General features: G+C 36.5%; 2 protein-coding genes across 5 annotated transcripts in view; one reads left to right on the forward strand and one right to left on the reverse strand.

Moving 5' to 3' along the window:
• GSAP (gamma-secretase activating protein) overlaps nucleotides 1–22,736 on the reverse strand; it is a 416,138-nt gene that overhangs the window by 234,658 nt on the left and 158,744 nt on the right. The window lies entirely within an intron of this gene.
• The window catches only part of PHTF2 (putative homeodomain transcription factor 2), a 60,495-nt gene that overhangs the window by 26,417 nt on the left and 11,342 nt on the right, over nucleotides 1–22,736 (forward strand). For 2 of the 4 annotated variants that reach the window (XM_065743686.1, XM_065743687.1), the window contains 9 exons: nucleotides 3,175–3,244; nucleotides 4,411–4,569; nucleotides 8,663–8,828; nucleotides 9,493–9,657; nucleotides 12,838–13,039; nucleotides 15,053–15,211; nucleotides 18,589–18,804; nucleotides 20,959–21,087; nucleotides 21,528–21,800. In XM_065743686.1, coding sequence (XP_065599758.1) covers nucleotides 3,175–3,244; nucleotides 4,411–4,569; nucleotides 8,663–8,828; nucleotides 9,493–9,657; nucleotides 12,838–13,039; nucleotides 15,053–15,211; nucleotides 18,589–18,804; nucleotides 20,959–21,087; nucleotides 21,528–21,800 — 1,539 coding nt within the window. Of the gene's footprint in view, nucleotides 1–527; nucleotides 556–1,196; nucleotides 1,233–3,174; nucleotides 3,245–4,410; nucleotides 4,570–8,662; nucleotides 8,829–9,492; nucleotides 9,658–12,837; nucleotides 13,040–15,052; nucleotides 15,212–18,588; nucleotides 18,805–20,958; nucleotides 21,088–21,527; nucleotides 21,801–22,736 lie in introns of those variants that run through there. The other 2 variants (XM_065743688.1, XM_065743689.1) reach the window with 2 other exon arrangements.

Genomic DNA, 22,736 nt, shown 5'->3' on the forward strand with positions numbered 1-22,736 from the left:
GCTTTGTTTATTCTTAACAATAGCAAAATACACATTTCTTCAGTGTTCCCGTGGGGTGATTTTGTTTTGCTTTGTTATTCCTCCCCTCTACTTCAATAGCTACATAGCATATGTTAGGGGAGATCATTACATGGAAACTCACTGAACTGATCTCTGTGCAAAATCTATGGATTAACTTTTACATCAGAGATAATATTTTCAGGAGTGTTGGCAACCTGATAGGAGTCTTTGTGACACCACACCTCCGCAGTTCTGCAGCGTGCCCTGTTAGGTGGCACTAGGAGAGCCCGGGGCTGCTGCTGGTGCTGAGCTGGCTGAGTGCTGCTGCAGGGAGACCTGGGGACTGGGAGCTTGGATACTGGGAGCTCGGGGACTGGGAGCTGCTGGGCAGCCCTCCCCAGCACTGAACTGCTGTGCGTGGCATGAAGTGCAGCTTTGACTGCTGCTGTATGTTGACGTGTTCAGAAGGCTATTGCACGACAATTGCAGCTTGAAGCGTGCGGAGAGATGGTGCAGAAATGCTCCTGACATCAGCACAACTAATTTCCAACACAGGTGTTGGTGCATTGCTTTATTTTCTGTGTCTTTTCCAATTGCCGTTACGATGGAAGTTCTTGTAACTGCTGTGTAATAGGGCAATATTCAGATAATTTATTGCAAATATTCTCTTGTGCCTGTTAGAAATTCAGCTTGTTTGGGTTATAGTCTGATAATTAACAAGTTCAACAATGGGAGAAACGATAGTGCCCACGAGAGTTAGTGTTGATGGGGTAGATTTTTGAGGGGAGGCTGGATGGGGCCCTGGACAACCTGGTCTAGATGTCCCTGTTCATTGCAGAGGAGCTGGGGTAGATAGCCTTTACAGATCCCTTGCAACTCTTAAGGAGTCTATGATTTAGCATAATGAAGGGAGCACTAAAGCAGACTGTTACGTTCAGGTGCCTTACGATAAAGCTTCCATCTCAAAGTCACTATGACACTGTTTGTAAATGAACTTGACTAAAAATGCAAGAAGATATTTTTTAGTAAAATAATGTTGCCAGTAATATAGATCAATATTAACAGGATACTTTTAATTGAACTATTAATTAATAGCGTACGTCTCACTGAACTGTTGATTTTAAACTTTGTGCAGAATAATACAACAGCAGCTATTTTTAAGAACTTTTATTTAAACTTTGAGTTTTTTGTATTAGGTAGCAGAAATGTGCTTCTTACCAAATAGAAATTATGTAAGTTAATTGGATGGACCTGAATAATATGAAACATAATTATTTCTTAATTAACCTTATTTTGGAGCAGTACTGTTCCACATACATTACACAGATTTGTGACACGTTAATGGAGAAGTTACATCTTAATTCATTTCACTTTGTGTGGCCACCAGTTCACTATAGTTCATGGACTCTGAAAGCATTTGAGATTTGACCAGTGACATTTTTTAAGGATGTGTCACCACTGCTCTCCCTGTGAGAGATGCATTGAGTTTCATTGTTGACTTTTTTTTTTGAAAACTTCTTTCTGTAAAATGAAAATAGCCACAGTGCTGAATTGTTCATAGGACTGACTGTATTTCCAGCGGGTTATTCCTTCTAACATGCACATATCTATTTATTTTGACATTTGAGGAAAAAATTGTGTGGCCCATAAGTAGCAGTACACTTGAAATTTATTGTGTCATATGGTATTTTCTATTTTTAATCTCTAGAACCTTTTATGAAATAGAGTGGCTTGATTATGCAAGAATTCCCAGAAATATATCTATTTGTGGAGTTAGAATAATTACAATTTCCAAGTATGGGCTTCCACGTGAAATTACTGCAGTTATAAGACTGCTGACTTATGAAAATCTTGTACATTAAGTGGTGCTAAGTCTGCAGTACAACTGCATTTATCGTCTTAAGAAATGTTTTGTCTTAACCGTGTTTGAATTCCGTGTACTGATTTTGTTTAATTTCAAGCAAGCTCTTTTTTTCTGTTGGACCTGCCTTGTGATGCCATAGCTAGTTCACTGCCAATAGTGATCTGGTTGTTTTTTTTTTCTGTTTTAGTATTAAAAGTGAGTCCAGTTGAAATTAGGTGCAAGAAATATTTTGAGCTGTGCTGACTGTTTGAAAACTTTGTGTAGTTTCTGTGAAGATTAGCACAGCTAGATGTCATTATCTTTATCTTATTTCTATTCATTTAATTTTTATAATTTTATCTAAATTTAATGCTTACACTTAAGTAATACTTTTTTTTTTATGCGTGAATGAAATATGACCGTATTGAAAATCTACAGTTCACCAGCAAATTAAACTGCTATCTGAATGAACCCAGTTAAATCACTTCCATTATAATTCCATTTGTATTCTCAATATTTTTTGAAGCATAATATTTCACTATGTCTGAATTGTACATGGGATCATTATTGGCTAATGTGACCAAGAGCCTGATCTGAAGGCATCAAAGTAAACCCACAATTACCTATCTCTAAGCATCACATTTTAACATTAAGAATAAACTTGAAAGTTTTGCAAGGAAGTTTGGCCCTTCTGTAAGGGAAGATACTGTTTCTATAAGAAGAAATAAATAGAAACTGATTCTTCTTCTGAGCTGCTACTCTGTGTTGCTTGATTTTCCTCCTCTTTTTAATAGGCTGCTCTATGTTCAGTATTGTGAAAACCAATAGTTTTCTAGAATTTGGACTTCTGATAGCAGAACTTGCTGTTGATTAGTGGCTTTTGCATTACAACATGATTTGCTTTTTAGTTTTAGAGTTAAGGAGTTCTGATGTTGGAATTTGATGAAATTTAATTAGATGTCTGGAAAATAATCTGAGAAATGTTCTGGAAACCTAATATGAATGTGTTACTAATTATTGCAAGCGTGTGCATATTTTCTCTGCATAACCTGAAGCCATGGGAAATGTGTGCTCAGTGCTTAACAGCATTTCACGTTTACATAGTTGGGTCAGTAATTGTTCAGGTTTTTCACGCTTGACAATCTAAACAAAAGGCATTGATTGTGCCTTGCTCCTCTGAATGTTTTATAGCACTTCAAATGTCTGAAGTTGACTTGTCTGAATTTTTAATAACAGTAGAAGTTAAACACAATTACTGACCACATCAATGCTGTTCTGTTACTTGTCTTCTTCATCAATGTATGCTGACATTTAATATTTGTGTATTTCAGGGTTTGAGAAACAAACCAAAGAAAACAGGGCATGTAAAACCAGACCTCATAGATGTTGATCTTGTACGAGGTAAGTCAGTCTTGAGCTAGAGAAAGATTTCTCAAAATAAAATGAACTACCATCCTGTCTTGTTACAAACCAATGTGGATTAGCAAGTGCTTAAAAAGCAACCAAACCAGCAATGCCAAACCCCCACAAAATTAAACGAATAAAAAAACTTACAGACAAACAGTTGTACATAATTCTTTAAAGAAGTCTAATACAAAATATAGGTAAGGAGTGACTTACAGATTAAACCGAGGGCTTAGATTTTGTCAGATAGACTTAGGTTTTGAGAATAAGAAATTGGTGGATTTCTGTGGGTTATAGTTTGGGAGTTATCAGTTCAGAAGTCTATTTCCATACATTCAGACTTCTTTCAAATGTTCTGATGGTTTGATGAAAACGTTAAATGTTTTAAATGTTTGATGAACGTTAAGGTTTTGGAAGTGCAACAGCTGTATAGGCATTAAGTATTTCTTGTATATTTTCAAGAGCAGAACAGCAAGAGAAGGTCAATTGATGACTTTTGAAAATGTATTTAATCTTTATTTGGTCTTTATTTAATTTTCCTTATGCCTCACAAAGGGTGGTAAAAATGTTATCTGGATTGTTTTTCCATGAGCCCAGCAGCTAGCTTGTCCTCCTAAATACATTCCTATAGTGCTGGTTGAATTCCAACCTAGAATTTGCAGAAGCCTTGGTCTTTGCTAGCAGTCATGGAATTACTCACGCACCTGCACACATTCCAGTTGTGTATGACATGGATATGCAGATTCTTGGAGCCCCTACTCTTAGCTCTAAGCAAATACTATATGGTTTGTGGATGCCAGAGAAGTGGGAATTTGCAGGAGGAAAAAGAAATGGAAGGATATAAAAGAGAGCATCTGAATGAGTGAGATGAAAAATGCTGTTGAAGAAGAGACAGATAAATTACTCTTTGGGTCTTTGGATAGCTCCCCTTCTCCTAGAATTAGTCATCAGTTTGACTGGGGCTGCTTCACACTTCTCAAATTTATTCCCCTTTCCTAAACGATGTGGCTAGAGCAATGCCATTTATGTTGATGGCATAGATGTGTTTAGAATTATGTATAATTGTTTCATTATTGATCCCTTCTGTCTTAACTGCTCAGCATCTCAATGTATTATTAGCTGTAACAAGGAAATACATTCTTTTTTTTATTTTTTTTTTTAAGGATCTGCTTTTGCTAAGGCAAAACCTGAAAGTCCTTGGACATCTCTGACCCGCAAAGGAATTGTGAGAGTTGTTTTCTTTCCGTTCTTCTACAGGTGGTGGCTACAAGTGACATCGAGAGTCATCTTTTTCTGGCTGCTTTTTCTTTACCTCCTTCAAGGTAAAACTGGATTATAGGATCAGCTTTGACTGAATGCCTTAAATTAACTATTACTACTTTTATGTGTTGCTTTGTTCTTCTAATACTGTTAAAACTTTCCAGTGTATTCTGGAGTAGATTGCACAAGTGTTTTATCATTTGTTCCTCTTTTACACATATATAAAGGGGATGATTTGAAAATCTGAGCATTTTCTCCCAGGCTTTCTTCTTCAGCACTTTGGCACGTGTGTTACTTTGTCATTTCTGTATATAATTTAGATTTCTAGGACTAAGTGATTTCAAGACTGTGAGTCACCAAAGAAACCTTTGACTTTCTGGATGTGAGGGTTAGTCCTTCTGTTACTTCTGCTTCATGATAAGAGCTCTTGGTCTGCACAGAATGCTTAACCTGCCATTATGCAACTTGCACAGCCTAGCAGGATGCTATGTGATCTATTTCCAGTTCTTCCATGGGTTATCTTGTCACATCAGAAGCAGCTCATATATCAGTTAGACCTCAGCCATCAGCTTTTGGATGACTGACAAATCTATTACTTACAGTTGTATATGCTTCTGCTAACTTTTCCGTTGTACACGAGGAGAGTTTGCATCCTAGTTTTACACTTCCTAGATTAACAGTTGTGCAAATGTTGTTTTATAACAAACAGAAATTCTCTGCTATTAAACAGGATGATGAATGGTGAGTTCTAGTAATCAAAGTCGGCGCTTCTCTTAATTATATGGAATATAAAAGTAAAATTAGAGAAGAACGTAATGGAGTGAGTCAGTATCTAACAGTGTGAAAGTCAGTAAAAGAATAAATGTATTGGAAGCATGCACAACAAAAAAACAAAACAGAACTTTAATGCAGATTGGGTTTCAATAATGCAGATACAGTTTCAGTACTCTGAAAAGCTGAACAACTGATAACTTATCTACTGAAATCCAATTAAAATACAAGCACAGAATCACAGAATTGTAGGGGTTGGAAGGGACCTCCAGAGATCATGGAGTCCAACCCCCTGGCAAAGCAGCTCTCTAGCCCAGGTTGCACAGGTAGGCGTCCAGGCGGCTCTGGAACGTCTCCAGAGAAAGAGACTCCACCACCTCTCTGTGCAGCTGTGCCAGTGCTCTGTCATCCTCACGGTGAAGAAGTTCCCATGCACATTTGTGCAGAACTTCCTATGCATCAATTTGTGACCACTACCCTTTGTCCTGTTACCACAAACTGCCTCATCCCTTTGCCTCCTGCTCCTTGGATATTTATAGGTATGGATCAGATCCCCTCTGAGTCTTCTTTTCTCAAGGCTGAACAGACCCAGGTCTCTCAGCCTTTTCTCATAAGGGAGGTGTTCCACGCCCTTTATCATCTTTGTAGCCCTCTGCTGGACCCTCTCAAGGAGATCCCTGTCCTTTTTGTACTGAGGAGCCCAGAACTGGACACAATACTCAGGTGAGGCCTCACCAGGGTGGAGTAGAGGGGGAGGATCATCTCCCTCGACCTGTTGGCCACCCTCTTTTTAATGTACCTCAGGATCCCATTGGCCTTCTTGGCCACCAGGGCACACTGCTGGCTTATTGCTTACCTGTTGTACACCAGGACACCCAGGTCCCTTTCCTCAGAGCTCCTTTCCACAGCGATGATGCTCCAAAACTTGAAATATATTGAAGCATGTTCATATGGTTTATCAAAACTTTTCCCTACCCCGAATTCTTAGGTAGGTGCTTAAGAGATATTGTGTATGCTCACCTCTGAGCATATTAATGCAAGGTGGTAACTGCATAGGAAAGATTTTTTTTCCCTGACTGTAGATTAAAACTCCAGATTTTATTTATATTTTTTTACTTCATAATTATGATTAGAAAACTATGTGATAAGAGAACTACTAAGAAATGTTTCTGTTCAAGGTCATTGACCAGGCAGGTGAGTTAAGGTAGAAGTAATTTTTTTTTTTTTGACTTCATATCCATTTAGGTTATACCACATACATTTTTAACAATCTTGGTGAAGCAACTATTTCAAAGTAATAAGTGCTTTGGTCTCTGAAGTATAGTTGCCTGCTTTGATACAGACTTTTTGTGCTACGTGAAATTGTTCCATTTGTCGAATTCGCAAAATAAAGCACTGTCATTTAGGAAAATACCAGTCCAGATGCAATAAATAAGTAAAGAAATAATTTAAACTGGTAGGTGAAATTCTGTTTGGAGACCAAGCTGTTGGTAGGAGCAGTTCTATGATAATCTGAACCACGGTATGCTGGCACATTGTGTAGAAGTTCTTGTATTTCCTTCCTGTGCTACTGAAAGGACTGGGAGGTTGATTTTCTTAAATCCCTGTGTGACCTTCATGGTGGGAACGTGCAGTCTCTAGACTCATGTTTTCTGAAATCTGTAGTGACATCTGAAATTATTTTGTAGAAACCTCATGCAAATTGTTACAAGTGGATCTGTGGAGCTTGTATGCAAATTGTATACTAGGAGTCAAAGCTGGCTATTTGTTTACGCTTTATACTGTGTAAATCTAACCGTATGTTTGAGAAACTCACATGAACTCAAAAGCCAACAAACCCAACAATTGTTCTACATGATACACAAAGCATAACAAATGAAGGTGAAACCTTCAACAGCAACAACAAAAACAACGAAGTAGGTGTATTTTGTTTTAAGAAGATGAGAAATTAGGAATAGGTTACTACAATAAAAAATAATTCCAATGTTTTATACGTTCATCTTGTTTCTACTAATGGTTACCTTGCTAAAGATTATTTTGTTTAAAAAAAAAAAAAAAACAAACCCAAAACAATAACAAGAAAAAAAAATCACTGAATAGACCCCATCTCTTCTTAGTGGAAAACATCATGTCCAGGTATCTGCTCTGTTGGGTCTGCCTTCATGTGATATATTTTAGGTGTTTGAATGCTGCACATTCTATTGTTACAGAACTCAGCGCTTCAGACCAGAGAGTGATGAGAAGATACAATAAGCAAAGAAAAATAGAAGGCTTCTTTTTCTGTCTGCCTCATTCTGTTGAATGTATCTAGACTGACCTGAAGCCTGTAAAAAGTTTTTTTTTAAGTTGTAGAAATGTTTAAGCTATTCTAAGAGGAGTAGGAAGAGTTCTGTGGGTGTAGGCTGTCTATGAAAAGCAGGTTATAGAGGGGTTATAAGATTAACACATAACGATGGGTTGATGGTTGGATTTTTGATGATCCTAGAGGTCTTTTCCAACCTTAATGACTCTATGAAGGGGAAGCTGCCACTTTTCCAAGCACAGATGCTAGTTAGAATCCTGGTTGCTTTAGGTGGATTGTCTCATAGTTTACATGCTTTGTCTTTGAGCTTTCCTTGTTATTAGAAAATTTATACACAACTATGTGGGAAATTTTATCCTTTGAACGGAATATGGAGTTCAAAATGCTTTCAGCTAGTGTATTAAGAGTTTCTTGTCACTATTTGTGTTTGAAATAGATGTTTGATTTCATAGTCGCAAGTTAGCTGAGCTTGGCAGGCACCTCCAGGGGTCAGCCAGGCTCAATCTCTGCTCAGTGCAGTGTTAGCTGCCACGGGCTGCTCAGGACTGTGTCCATCTTGGTGCTGAGCATCTCTAGAATGGGGGGGACTATGCAGCCCATCAGAGCAACCAGCTCCTGGTCTGATGTCTCCTGTGATCACCTGATTTATTGGATTCTTCTGTGTTGGTTCCAAGTGATACAGGACTGAATTTATGTGGACTGATGGCATTTGTTGCTTGATTAAAAAAAAATAATTCTTATCCTACTGAAGTGTCATCTTAATATGAATTTCATCCCGTCATATTAGTTTTGCAAGTGCCTTTTCCTCTACCCTTCATTTTATTACCTTTTTAAAGCAGTATTTATAATAACACAAGTATAAAAGAAGACATGAATGTATGAAGATAAGTGGTCAAATTCTGATTGCTGTCTATTTCTTTTTAGTGAAACTGCCATTCCATTCTCTGAATGTTAAGCTTGGTTTAAAATGCAAGTAAAGGATTACGTGTGACTGTTTCTCATTTTAAGAAAAGTCATGTAATAAGTTGTCCATTCCGGACATTTCAAGTATTGAACTCAACTTCATCTTCCTTCTTTTCCAGTTGCTGCAGTAGTGTTATTCTGTACAGCCCAGAGCCCACATAATATACCTCTGACTGAAGTAATTGGGCCAATATGGCTCATGTTGCTACTTGGAACTGTACACTGTCAGATTGTTTCAACACGAACCCCTAAGCCTCTTCCCAGCACAGGGGTTAAAAGAAGAAGGTATAGTCTGTATTAAAGTACTTTTCGTTTCGGATTGCTAAAAGTAACCTGAAGAATGTGCATAAAATCATAGGGATTTACAGTCTCTGCTTCACAAGAAATGAGAAATTGAGGCTCTGTTTTTATCAGAAACTTTAAAATGGGTGCTTAGTGTTCTAACAGTTTTTGCATTTACTAATTTGTGCAATGTTTTTAAATGCATTAAATCTGATGTTTTTGTCTCAAAAGAGCTTGTGACTGAATACTGATGGAGTGATGTATTGCTGCAAGTTTTGCTTTAGAACTCTGTGCAGTACTGACCAATGATCTGTTAGAAACGTGTGTTGAAGCACGTACTGGAAGCATAGACTTTAAAGTCTTCCAGCACTTCAGTGAATATGGTTTGCTACAGTGAACTGTCCCACTGCAGTGGGAAAACCTGCAATAGTGGATTTTGCAGATCATAGCCTCTGAGATGAGATATATCTTGTATTTAAGTGTTAAGATAATGAATAACTGTAATACTTAGTTTTCTTAAATGGAGTTTAAGTCAACACTGTAAAGCTTTAGTAACGTGTTGTGAAATCTTGCTTGTTTTTGCATGCTTAAAACTGCTGAACACATTGTAGAAGTAGTAGATTGCACTTATAAAGCTACCTTCCAATTTTAATCTCTTCTGATGAAGGAAATTAAGGAAAGCAGCACATTTGGAAGTACATAGGGAAGGAGATGGCTCTAGTACCACAGATAACACACAGGAAGGAACAGTGCAGAGCTACGGTACAAGCACCTCTTACAGTATTGGCGCTGTCTTCAGAGATATCTGGCATGCCGCTTTCTTTTTATCAGGGTTTGTATTTATTCAAGGCTACATATGTGTGAGATATGCACTATCCCTTTTCCAGAAAAGTAAACATTAATCTACTGATTAGATAAGAACAAAAAATGAATTGACAAGAGCTTAATAGTAAACTCAGCTCAGTGTTTGAACTTGTATTAATCTCTTCCTTTTTGACTTCTGAAATTGCTGGTGAAATAACTTTGTAGAAATACAAAGTAACTTTGGTTGATTTTATGATAATTGTAGGACTACTCTTTGTGTGTTATCAGGAATGAGCTAGTTTTGTTTCTCAATTTTAATCCAATGTGAAAATTTGACTCTTAATTTTTAGTTGATAGCATTGCCTGCTAATTACTTGGAGAGAATGCTCATAGGTCTCCATCACTGTCATCAAATCACATGCTTTTTTTTCAGAAGGAAAATCTTTCAGAACTTAAGCACAGTATTTGATTTATCAATGAGCTATGACTAATGACTGGAAGAGGCATTTAACCATGTTATATTTCAGTGTACTATGCGTCAGCATTTATTAGTGAAGTGAATACATGCTCATAAACTGATGCAAAATTAAGAAAAGGGATACTGCAATTTACTACATTGTTTTGTTCTGCATGCTGCATCTTAAATATTGCAACACTAATGTGTCTGTCATATTTGTGATTCGTGCTCTTAACCTCTGGTAAAGCTTATCTTGTGTTACGTTACGTTCTGGGAATAAAACTCTGGAAAAGTTTTAAAAGTATTTAAAAATGCTGCAGGAGTTAATTTGGTCTTTCTCTGGGTAGTTTAAGCTAACTTTAACAGACTATGAACAATAGTTGTAGATACCGCAGCTGTTCTTCCGTGTCACGCCACATCTAAATGGATCAGTCTCTGTTCTTCTTTCTGGTACATGTGGAGTGTAATGTTGTAAACTTTTGAACATTATACATTCAATGAAAATACTGATTTTTCAGTCAGTATTGTTGGACTGTTGAGCATTGTTGGAAGGCTCTCTTCCTTGCCTTATTCGTTTCTTTGGAGTGACTGAGAATGCTGTAAGTAGCCTATAGTCACTCTTCAGCTGCTGAGGGGCATCGTTTGTATGTCTGAGAATGAACCATGGCTGCCTGTCCAGATGAAAAATAACCTTTTTTTTTTCTCACATCAGTTTTGTCATGTTATTTTTTTTCCCAAAGTTATGCAAATAGTTTTGTCTGCAAAGTGGGACTGGGAGTGAGGAAGCAGGAATGCAGCAGGGAGTGCATGGGCTAACTGGCTTGAGGTTGTGATGTTGCTGGAGATATTCTTGTGAAAGCCCAGTGCCAGGAATTTGTTCTTACTCCAGTTTTGGAAATCTTTAGCTTCTAAGAAGTTCTGCAGCTTAGATGAGGAGGAGAATTTCTTGATGGTAGTTTGAGCTGATTGCCCAAAGCCTCAGTAGTGTCTTAAATAGTCATCCTTATGGATTTAAAAAATAAAAACTGCGTTTGTATGTGTGCTAGCAATCTGCAAACAGGAAGAGGCTTACAATCTCCTTCACAAAGCCCATGGTAAACTATCTTGTTGTCTCTTCTTTATAAGCTTATAATAAAATCTAATCACAGAATTGTAGGGGTTGGAAGGGACCTCCAGAGATCACCGAGTCCATGCAGATGTATAAAAACCGATGAAAGTACTTCAGCTGATTTGTGTACTACTCACTTATTTAGACATAAAATCAATAGAGAATTTTGGAACTAGATAAGGGAAGGTTCTATAGCTTTCTACAAGGGAAGAGAAGAAGTGGAGCAGCAGTTGCTGGTTTGTTTTTTTTTAACGCCATTTAGTGTTTTTCGAGGAATATGTGAGGGAAGGTGGAATGAGACTGAAGAAGGTAAAGGAGGATGAAAAGTCTCAGTAACTGCCTTTTCTGCTCGTTACTTTGTCCATAATCTCACAGATCAATTGTTCCTTCTTGGGTTTTCTTTCCTAGTGGGTCTCCACTGTGTATGTGGAATACCTTATCGTAAGAACAATATAAACCAACTCTCCCAATTCATACATTGTTCATATTAGACAGGAGTTTAATCTGCTGTGTGACCCAAGTTTTCACAGAGCTTCCTGAAAGAGAAGGGCAATGCATGTTCCCCTACAGGAGCAAAAGAGGAATAATTAGATTCTTGATAGTTTTATCAACTCTGTGTTTACTGTTTTTTTATAAACATAAAGAATAAAATCTGAAAACTTCATTTATACTACTACTATTTCCCCCACTGCCAAGGTATTCTGGGAATCTCATAAACATATAGGATTTTATTATTTTCTGGGTAAAGATTTTCCTCATTATTTATTTTGAGATATGGAAGCCAAAGTGAAACTCTGCTTTAAAGCGATCTTGCAGTAAGGCAGCAAGCTGCTATTCTGTTTTCATTCCTTCAGTGAAAGTACTTTCTAATTTGGAGATGTAATCCAAACTTTGCTTTTGAAAGACTTCTTTGTGACATTAGGTTCTTTTTGATACACCTACCAACTGGGTAGTGGCCTTGACTTTTAGACTATGTTGTGGAAGATGATAGATTGGTATTAGACTTCTCATAAGAATAATAATACTTAAGCATAACTGATAGGTTTGTTATTTAAAAAACAAGCTTAATTACTGTTTGTTAGATGTACTGAATTATGTCAGTGGGATGTTACAGTTAACAATAGGGCGAGTCACATTCTCGTTAAAAGACTTGCCGATATGCAGAGTGACTTTAAAACAAACAATAGTCATCCTTATGAATGTTTAGGAAGTAGTAAATGAGCATGCTCACAGCTATAAGAAATGAATGGTACATTTGCTTTGAGCTAATAACACTTTAACTTTTAATTTTCTTCTGTAATAATAAAGCAAACAATCTTCATTTACATTTGGGGCTTGTGGTTCTTCTGTTGCCAATGATGCTGTCAAAGTTTTAGTTGCAAAACACAGGTTCCCTTTTCTCTCCATAGCTAATAGTATAATTTTCTTTCAGACACTTTTTCTTTTATAATATTTATAGGAAAGAATAGTGAGTATTAATGAGAAGATTAAAAATGTGAGCTTACAAACGTTGCATCAAATGTTAATATCTTTTTATTTGTTTGTGTTCATCTTAGTAAAACTAAAGCATGGGTTAAAAAGGGCGAGAAGGAAAAAAAAAAAGAGAATTATTAATTTAATACTAACATTTGTTTCAAATATAGATCTAAGAAAGCAAAAAACTCAATAGATAAATCCACTGAGACTGATAATGGCTACGTGTCCCTTGATGGGAAAAAGACAGGTAAAAGCAGTGAAGAATGTGCGCAGCCCCAGGAGCGGCTCTGTGAAGTGATTAAGCCAGAGGAGTCGGGGTGGAGCACTGCAACAGTGAGAGAGACCTTCAGCACCACCAGCCATCACAAGGTAAGGATGCCGTGCTGCTGTCAGAGCAGGGTTGTTCCTGTTTGTTTGTCCAGTGATATGTAAGCTGTGCTTTTATGATGCTGTTGATGTGTTCTCATTAACATTATCCTTATAAGTATTTTAAATGAAATTAAGCTTAAAGTGCTGTGGTCAAAATCATCTCACGTTTTCTGATGCTGTTCCTTTTATTTGTAGCCTTCCGTTTTTCTTGTCAGAGGGCACTTACTGTCCATCATCTAAACGTTCTTTGCTCTTCGGTATTTCAGTGCATAATTTCATATGCTGTCACTTGCATATTTTTTCAGTCCAGCTGAACAGCACACTGTACCTTTTCTTGCCTCTTTGATGCTCTTGGTGTACACGAGCCTGTTTCTATCCCAAAAGGGAACAAATTTCACATTACCGCCATTTGTAATTTTGTATTTATTCTGAGCATTTACCTATGGATCAGGAATCATCTCTCTTTTCTGTTGGTTCATCACTGTAGAAGAGGAAGAAAGCACAGTTTTTCTCTCAGTAAAATAGACAAAGCTTCCTGAAGAAAGAAATAAAGATGAGATGGAACCGTAATAAATGATCATGAAAGAAAGGAGAACTTTTCATTCTGGAATTGTTCTGTCTCCTGGATATACTATTTTCATCCTGCAGTTCTATGGAATAGGTTTTCCAAAGTGTTTTTTTCCTGGCTCCATTATCATTTGCCTTCTAATGACTGCCATTACTGTTCTGTTACTTGACTTCGGCTCTGTAGTGTATATTATCATTGATCAATCATTGCAGGGTTGTTTTTCATGATAACATCAAAGGGAAAAGTTATTCTGCTGGAAGTATACACATACACATCTTTATAAAGGACAGGCATTCTGTGGGGGATTTCATAGCCAACTTATTTAACAACCCCCTTAAATATCAATATGGTTAAACCAGAATGGGTGTGAAGAGAGTTCATCTCAAGGCAGTAACCTCAGTCTTTTGGTCTGCTTAGCAGCAGCAACGGAAACTGGAATTCATTTGTCTTCATTAATTCCAAGCATTTTGTGTTATTGATGAAATACAGCAAATCAAGTTTCTTTTTTTTTTTTTAAGAGTTTTAGTGATGAGTTTTCTACATGCTTAACATCATGTTGTACACATATCTGCATTAAAGAGAAGCTGTCAGAAGCTGGAATAGACTCATCTCTTCTTCCAAATGACAATAAACACATTTTGTTGCCACCTTGAAAGATAGGAGATGAGTCACCACAGACTGTATTCTGCATGTCCCTCTTCCTCCATGCAGCTCATCTGTTAAGAAAGTGAGATGATTTGGCATTGAAGCATTTCAGAAGCAAGAGCTCATTCTGGAAAAGTGGTGCCTGAATCTCTGGGTAAAGAGGTCTGTGTTCATAGGCACATAACTATTTTGGACCTTTTGTCATTCCACTGATGACAAGACAACTCTGAAGGAAATTTTAGAGTTCTGTCCAGCAATCTCGTAATAAATGGGAATATACAGAAATTTTTTACAACTGAACAGTGTTTTACTGCACTCTCTTCTTCTTGTTGCTATCAGGTCTGGTTTCACTTCAGTTTAGAATCAGGGAAATAGTGTGATAAATTAATTATCTGAGTCTTCCTTTCACACACAAATCTTGTAGCCTTTTATAGTTGAAAGAAGAGGGAAATGCTGACTTTGTACCATATGTATTGATAATTAAGTATGACTCTGCTGTCACAAATGTGTTTTTTTCAAACCTTTTGGCTATCTTGCTCTTAAGCCTTTAAAATGTGAATGCCAGCGTTCATGAGTTCAATATGAACTAGCTATTAATTGTCTGAGAAATGTTTATTTTGATACTACAGTCTTATTTTATAATATCTGTTGTACCGCTTTTTACATTTGGAAATACAATAAATACTTTAACTGGGCATGTATAAGAAAGAAATTTGTTGCAGAAAGAAATTTGATTTTAATAGTTTAGAACTAGTCTTGGTTGAGTGTAAGTCGTACTAATACTTGACTCCTTGCACTAGGAGACTCACCGGACTGTGACAAATGTATCAGATGAAGTTTCCAGTGAGGAAGGGCCTGAGCCCGGATATTCTTTACGCCGCAATGTAGAGCGCACTTCTAGTGATGGCACACTTCGAAACAGAAAATCTCACCATTATAAGAAGCACTATCCTTTGGAGGTGTGTATTCTTCTGTTGTCTCTTTTCTGCAAATTGATAAAAGCTCTTGGTTTCTTGTTGAATTTTTTTTATCCTATACTATATTTTAGGATTGTGTTAATTTGAAAATATGCTAGTGAGGGAGAGGGATTCCTTTTCATATGACAGAGTTTTAACTTTGAGGCTTTTATTTAGTTGATCTGAGCTTTGTCAAATTTTTCAATTTGTTGTGAAGATCCTATGATACATCCTATAGATCTTGCATCACATTTCAGTTAACTCTTTTACTGTCTTTTGACAGCTGTTATCTCCTTTGGAAACTTGATTTGTTACAAAAACAGCAAAAATTGGCAATAGTGACATTTTCATCACACCTAGTGCTTCTGCTTCTTTCCATTTACTTTGTATTTTAGATTCTCTAACCTTTTGGTGAAGACTGATACTTTGCCTCTTTTTTCATTCCTTCATGTTTGTTGGAAGTCATTAAAATATTGTCATGAGATCTCAACGGAATTGTTAATGTTGTATTGCAACAAAAACAACTAAAAATGGTATTTTAAGAGATCTATTGACATCAGAGTTAAGAGGAGAGCACCAATTCCGTATTTGTAGAGTCTTTAGTGGTAAGGGCTCAGACATGGAAAAACAGAAGTGAGGGAGGGCTTTTTTTCTTTAAATCTTGAAGGATTTATGCTCTTTTTGCTGATTATATGCAACTTAACAGATAAACAAACCTTTGGTGTTTTTGAGGTGTATTTTCTTTTTAACAACAGTACTTGCCTTTTTTTTTCCCACTAGGGCTAATGAGAAAAGTATGTAAAGATTTTGGCTTTGGCAGCAGTGTTCTTATAGGTGGCTCTGATGGGCAGAGGATCTTAAGCAATCCTTCTAGTTCATATAAGTAATGCCTTATTAGAAGGATTCAAATAATACTACTTTCTCTGATAATAATTGCAAAGTCTTGAGGTTTATGCTTTGCATAAAAACACTAATTTTCTAACATTGTTTCTTGAAAAGTTGAGGTTGAAAGACGTAGAAAGCTAATTCATTTTTAACTGTTTGATGTCCTGTGTATGATTAGTGTAAGCTGTTTGAACAGGTTGAAATGTTTTGTGTTGCAGAAAAGTTCTCTTTACTACAGCTGGGCAGACATGATTGCAGATGTGTTTTTTTCTGACTTATATGTATTTTCTTTTCCAAAAGGTGCCTCAGAACTGTGAAATTCTAAAACATTGTCTAGGGAGGACTGTGTGTAGATACCTTCAGAAACTGAAATAACCTGAATTTTCTCAGTGTGTAGCGTGCGTAGTGATACTTCACACTTTTGCCCCCTATCTCTGTGATTGACACCGTGAAAGAGGAAGCTTTTGTGTGTTGTTAGCAGCTCTCCTCCCCCAACAGATTATGAAGGAAACGAAACTGTAATTTTCAAAACTGAAAGCTTTCTTTCTGTAAAAAAAAAAAAAAAAATATATATATAAAATATATTAAAAAGATACATATATATATATAAATGAGACGGTGTATATGCTTCCAACTTCTGTCCTACGTTTTTCCCTTATCTTGGTGTTTACTTGTCAGTCATTGTTTGAGGTATTGCTTTTTAAGGGGCTTGCTTCATTCAGTGTGAGACTCAGTGCCCTGTACTGACCATGTGCTATAAAGAATGAATATTTCAGATATTATCTTTTGCATTGGTGTTCTATCATCTCACTAAAAAGAGCTTGGAGCAAACTTTTTCTATATATTTCCTTACAAAATTGCTTGCATAAAATATATTAAACATGGTTTTGGTAAGAACAAGCAACTCTTCTTCAGCTGGTAATGCACTACAAGTCATGTTAAATTAATAGGCCTGCTGCAATATTTCTTGATTGCTTTTTTCAGTGAAGAAAATTGGGCATAATCTTGAGATAAACTATAGTAGAAAGAAATCAATTTTGCTTTAAGGAGGAATGGGAATTGTTAGATGATGGTGATGAGTAGGATAGTACTGCTTTTAAGACTTGTCTTGCAGGAAATTGATTCTGCTAACTGTTGAAAGGAGCTCAGGGTTCTGCATTCTTGTTCTGAAGAAAACATTAGACTGTATTGTGTGTATGCGTCAGGGTATTTAAATCTCCCAGGCTTAATGTTTCTCTGTGTGATTATCTAAGTAGTGGGCCAAATTTACAAATAATGAGGCATGCTTGCTTCTCAACTACACTTTCTTTAAAATAACTAGTTTTTTTATGCATGACTGTGTAGATCACACATACCTGGTACCAGGTGTGGATACTCTGTTATTTCTCTCTACACCTATTGCTTGCCTGTCTTCAAAGAAGCTCACACACTGTCTTTGGGAAGGTATGTGAGGAGTAACAGTGGACACTGAGAGTCAAATCAGTGTTATTGTAGATTATTATAGGCAATTAGTTTTAGAAATGTGCTTCTGGAACATACCAGCACTTCTTTTAAAACGAGTGAAGTGATGTCCACGTTGCTGTTGGGTGCCTCAGATCTTGGGTAACAGGAATTATCCACCTCTTCTTCATCCAGGGCCTTCCTTTTTTCTCACACTTTTTACTGAAAGAATCCCTCACTGGATGGTGAGTAGTGAGTCTGACAGTGCAGTTCTCAATCTGCAGCTGAAGTAAATGCAGTCTGCAAATGCCTATCTGCTGTGTCACTATACTACAGGCTTGTGTTTTTTATTCCACATGTTGCCGATGTCTGTGGATGAAGCTGAAGAGGAAATCTTCATCCCCTAAATCCCTTAGTCTTGCTTTAATCTAATTTATACTTTTGTGAATTTATTTAAAAGCTATGCTAATGGATGGGAGGGGTCAGGGGTGTTAAGAACTAGGTAAAGAAGTTCAACTCAACATAGGATAGAAAGACAAAATGATAAATTAGTTTCAAACACTTTGTGAATTAGGCTTTACTCACTGTACTTTTCTGTACTTACTCCAGGTCAGTGTATATGCCTTTAAGCCTTATTTGCTTCTTCAATATTTTCACTGAAATAATAAAGCTGTTATGTGTTTTAAGGTAATTAATTTATCACTTATTAAATAAGAAGTAGGAGACGACTTGGTAATTGCTGTAAATTAATGAATTTTAAAATCTGTTGAAGAGTTACTTAATAATATATATGAATTGAGTCTTCATTGTGTTACCCTTCCCCCATCAAATTGAGGACTGCCAACTGTTACTTGTATGTATGATGTCATACTGCACAGTCTTTAAGATATTCACTACTTCAGTAAGCATATAATACTTTCTGATTTGAAAGGTAGGGAGTGGAACATTAAAAAAAAACAACTGATGTACATGGACTTACTACATTTGAACTTTCCATACGGAATAGTTATTGAGTACAAAAACAGCATTAATTCCAATGAATATTTTAATTTCAGGATACACCTAAATCAGGTACTAGCTGCAGTTCTCGGTGCTCCAGCTCCAGGCAGGATTCTGAGAGTGCAAGGCCAGAATCAGAAACTGAAGATGTGTGGGAGGACCTCCTACACTGTGCAGAATGCCACTCTTCCTGTACTAGTGAGACAGATGTAGAAAGTCCTCAAGTGAATCCATGTGTGAAGAAAGAATATAGAGATGACCCATTTCATCAGGTTGGTCATATCTGCTGATTTTGATTTTTACAGCATGTACATCTTCACTCTTAAGCTTTGCTCTTGTGTTCAGGAGGCCTGGGAGAAAAGAACTCTCTATTAAATGGAAGTAATAGAGCCAAAGTGATTTGGTAGAATTAAAACAAGGAAAATTGAATTTCTGCTACTTGGAAATTAATTTGTCAGATGAAGAGGATATGACAGTGTACTGAAATAGCCTGCAGAATACTTGAGTGTTAGGGTTCTAGTTCAGGACAAGTAATGATTGATTTAGGTTTCCTGTGGTAGGATCATATATTTATGAGGGAATATTTTCATTTGTATGCATGTGTGTCTATTATATATATGAAACCACACAGCAAGATAACATGCATAATATCTGATGTTATGTATATATACTTGATGTATAAAACTGACTACAGTCATAGTATTTTATCTAAGTAGAATACAGATATTTTTCTCATTTTTATCTTAAAGCTAAGAATTTATTTTTATTTTTAATGCCTTTCTGTAGAAACATCTGAGCAGCAATTTCTGAAAATGTTAGTGTTTGTTGGGCAGCACTTCAGTTGCAGTTGGCGTTGGGTTAATGGGCAGAATCCATTATCCACACTTACTAACTAATGATCATGTTTTTGTCTGCATTTGATGAAAGTCATTCAGATGTCAGGCAGTGCCAGTTATCTTTGCATTACAAGGTTTTTCACTAGATTGCACGCTGCTCGCTGTGAAATGTTTTTCTTGTTAAATATACAGTATGTGTTCACACTGTGTACATCAGTGCTAAGGAATTTAATGCAAGAGATGATGTTGATGATAGCTAAGAAAAAGAATCTCATAAGATGGGCTTGTTCACTCATAACTGGAACTGAAACTAATGGATTTGTTGATATCTACACTCCCCCCCCCAAAAAAAATAAAAATAAAAATAAAAATCCCACCAACCAACCAAAAAAAATCCACCTCCAAAACATCAGAGATGCCAATTTGGATTTCTGCACTCTTTGCTTTTAAGATTTATTTTAGTTCTTGCTTGTATTCCATGTTTTTTTGAAGTTTAGTGTTTTTTGGTGGTTTGTTTCATTGATGAAATGTTTGAGTTTCAGCTCTTGGTGTAGATACTCCCTCTAGAGGGAGATAGTGGAAATCTATGTTTAAGAAGGTCTGTCTCCAGCTATTATTTGTGTTAACAATATTGGTGTTTTTTTCCCCTTCTAATGGAAAATAAAGGAAGCAGTGGAGTACTTAGCAGTATAGAAAGATTTCAGATAAATACTGATAAATCGAGTTATAAAAAAAACCAAAACCACACTTCTGTTAAATCATACATCAAATATTTGACAATATGCCTCCATCCCAACTTTTCTATTTGATTCTGACAGTTCTAGTTAACCTGTCAGAGCAAAAAGCAGTTTGATTCCCCTGTAATGGAGGGGAGTAAGACAGGGCTGAGGGAATTCGAGAAGTAGCTGCAGCAGCACTTGTAACTCAGCATTTTCTGGGTCTTTCAGTTCTCACTGGATTCTTCTCTGGTTGGAGTAAGTAAATACGCAGTTTTAAGTGCATTCATTACTTCAGGCTGAAATTACTTGGCTGTTGGGGCACCATACATTACTCAGACAGAGCAGCAGGACTCTAATAATGCTAGATGTGGTTAGCATAGGGAATCTTTATTCATAATTAGGATTATGAAGGGTCCAAATATCATTGCTAAGAAATAATAAAAACAGCTGTTCACCCTAGTCTCGATGTAAGAATAGTTCTTTTCAACTGCTGGGGGAAGTAGAATCAGAAAAATATGATTCTGATAAATAATAGCAGAATTAAAAATGACTTATAGGTACACCTTTTGTTCTCATTCTTCATCTTCGTTGATGTATTTTAGCAAAAATAAATAAATAAAGGTGAATTGATCCTCAGCTGCAGTAGCTTTACACTAGTAAAAAATAAAGCACAAGGAAGGAGAAACTCACAGCTATTCAGTGGGAAAGAAGTGAATGACTTTGAGTATTTAACATACAGTAGTGAAGGAGAAATAAATGCTTTGTTAACAACATTCATGTCAGCCTCAGACTTTTTTTGGTCAGCGCATTTCTGACAGAGATATACAGTAGGTTGATATTACTGATGGAATGTATTGCTTGTCATCCCCAGAGTCACTTGCCTTGGATCCACAGTTTGAATCCAGGACTAGAAAAAATAAGCGCAATTGTATGGGAGGGGAATGACTGCAAGAAAGCTGATATGTCTGTGCTTGAAATCAGTGGTATGATAATGAACAGAGTGAGTATTTTTTTTTTAGAAGATTTTCTATCTAGGTTCAAAAATAAGTACTGCCTCTACTGTCACACCACCAACATCTGCCTCTGATGTCATGGGCCAACAAAATAGGAAGCGTTACTTTAGGAGTGGCTCTCTTATTATTGATAGCTACAAGAGCTGTAAGAGTGGTGTGACCTACAAAACATATGAATTATCTAATCTGAAAAACAGCATGATATCAATTAAAGGCTTTTCTGTCTGCTTCCTGAAGAAGAGTACTAGGAAAGGCACACAGGAGGAATCAGAAGACATTCAATTTCCTTTTCTTAGTAGTAAAGTGCAAAGGTTTCGTGTAACATAAGACGTTATAAAGTGTTTGTTGCGATAGTAAAACAGTGACATTAATAAAGACCAGATTAGTTCCAAACTGAGAAATGTACTTTGTTTTCTTTTGCTTTTAGGTGAACAGCTATATACCAGGAATTGGTTATCAGATTTTTGGAAACGTCATATCTTTAATCTTGGGTTTAATGCCATTTGTATTTCGACTTTCCCAAGCTAAAGACTTGGAACAGCTAGCTGCACATTCTGCCACTGAACTTTGCATTACAGCGTTTGGATCAAATGGAGACATACTGGTTCTCTCAATGGTTATTATAAGTTTTGTGGTCCGTGTGTCTCTAGTGTGGATTTTCTTTTTCCTGCTGTGTGTCGCAGAGAGAACTTACAAACAGGTACATAGACTAAACCTCTTAGTTTATTTTATAACAAAACAAATAATTTCTTCTGGGGTTTTAACTTTTTAAGTTTTACATTTCACTTGGTTTTGTGGGCATTTTCAACTTGTGTTCTTAGTTGCCCCAAGATTTTGTAGGTCAACAGTTACAAATACTTCAGTGGGATTACAGTTTAGGAGGTGATCCAGGTACAAAGGACTGAAGCGTCCTTCAAGCTCTGTAACTAGACTTTTTTCTTCAAGAAGAACATTTTGTACGGAAAAACTTTTATTTCAGATTTCTGCCTCCATTCACTGGCTAGTTCTTAGACATGACCTGGTTTGCTTCAGTTTTCCTTGAGAAGAGGTAAAAATGCTTCCTGAATTTCTAGGTTGTTCCACTAGAGTGTTTCAATCAAAAAATTATTGAGAATAATTGGAAACAGTTGTGCCCAGGCCCCAGCGCTGTCTGCTTTGCTTGCACATCTGTCCCAGAGTCTAGCAAGTTTGCTATCTGATACACTCTTACTAGCTCCCTAGTGTAGTTACTTTCTAGCCTGAAAAAAATTAAAAGATGTACTTTTCTTATGTTATAACCAAAGGAAGGGATTTAGTACAGTAGAATAGCATTGAACTGCTTTAGTTACCATTTTTGTTGAAAAAAAGTTCTGGGTTAAGCACTATTTAATGCAAGTGTTTGCCTCATTTGATATTCTTCCAAGTTTTAATTAGTATTACAGATCTGTTGTCTGAAATTTGAAGAAAATTTGAAGAAAGAAGAAAATATGTAGCTCTATTTTGTTTTTCATTACATTAAAGTGACTTCTAAAACTGTTAAGTGTATCTCTTCTTTTTAGCAATACACAACTCTTATTTCTGCACAGTATTTAATACATTTTATTTTATCAGAATACATTGTACACTGATAAATTAAGTGAAGCCTTTTCTCTATTTT

Source organism: Cyrtonyx montezumae, unplaced genomic scaffold (genome assembly GCF_038088225.1).
Source record: "Cyrtonyx montezumae isolate F1298 unplaced genomic scaffold, pur_monq_1.0 scaffold_3, whole genome shotgun sequence".
Lineage (NCBI taxonomy): Eukaryota > Metazoa > Chordata > Aves > Galliformes > Odontophoridae > Cyrtonyx > Cyrtonyx montezumae.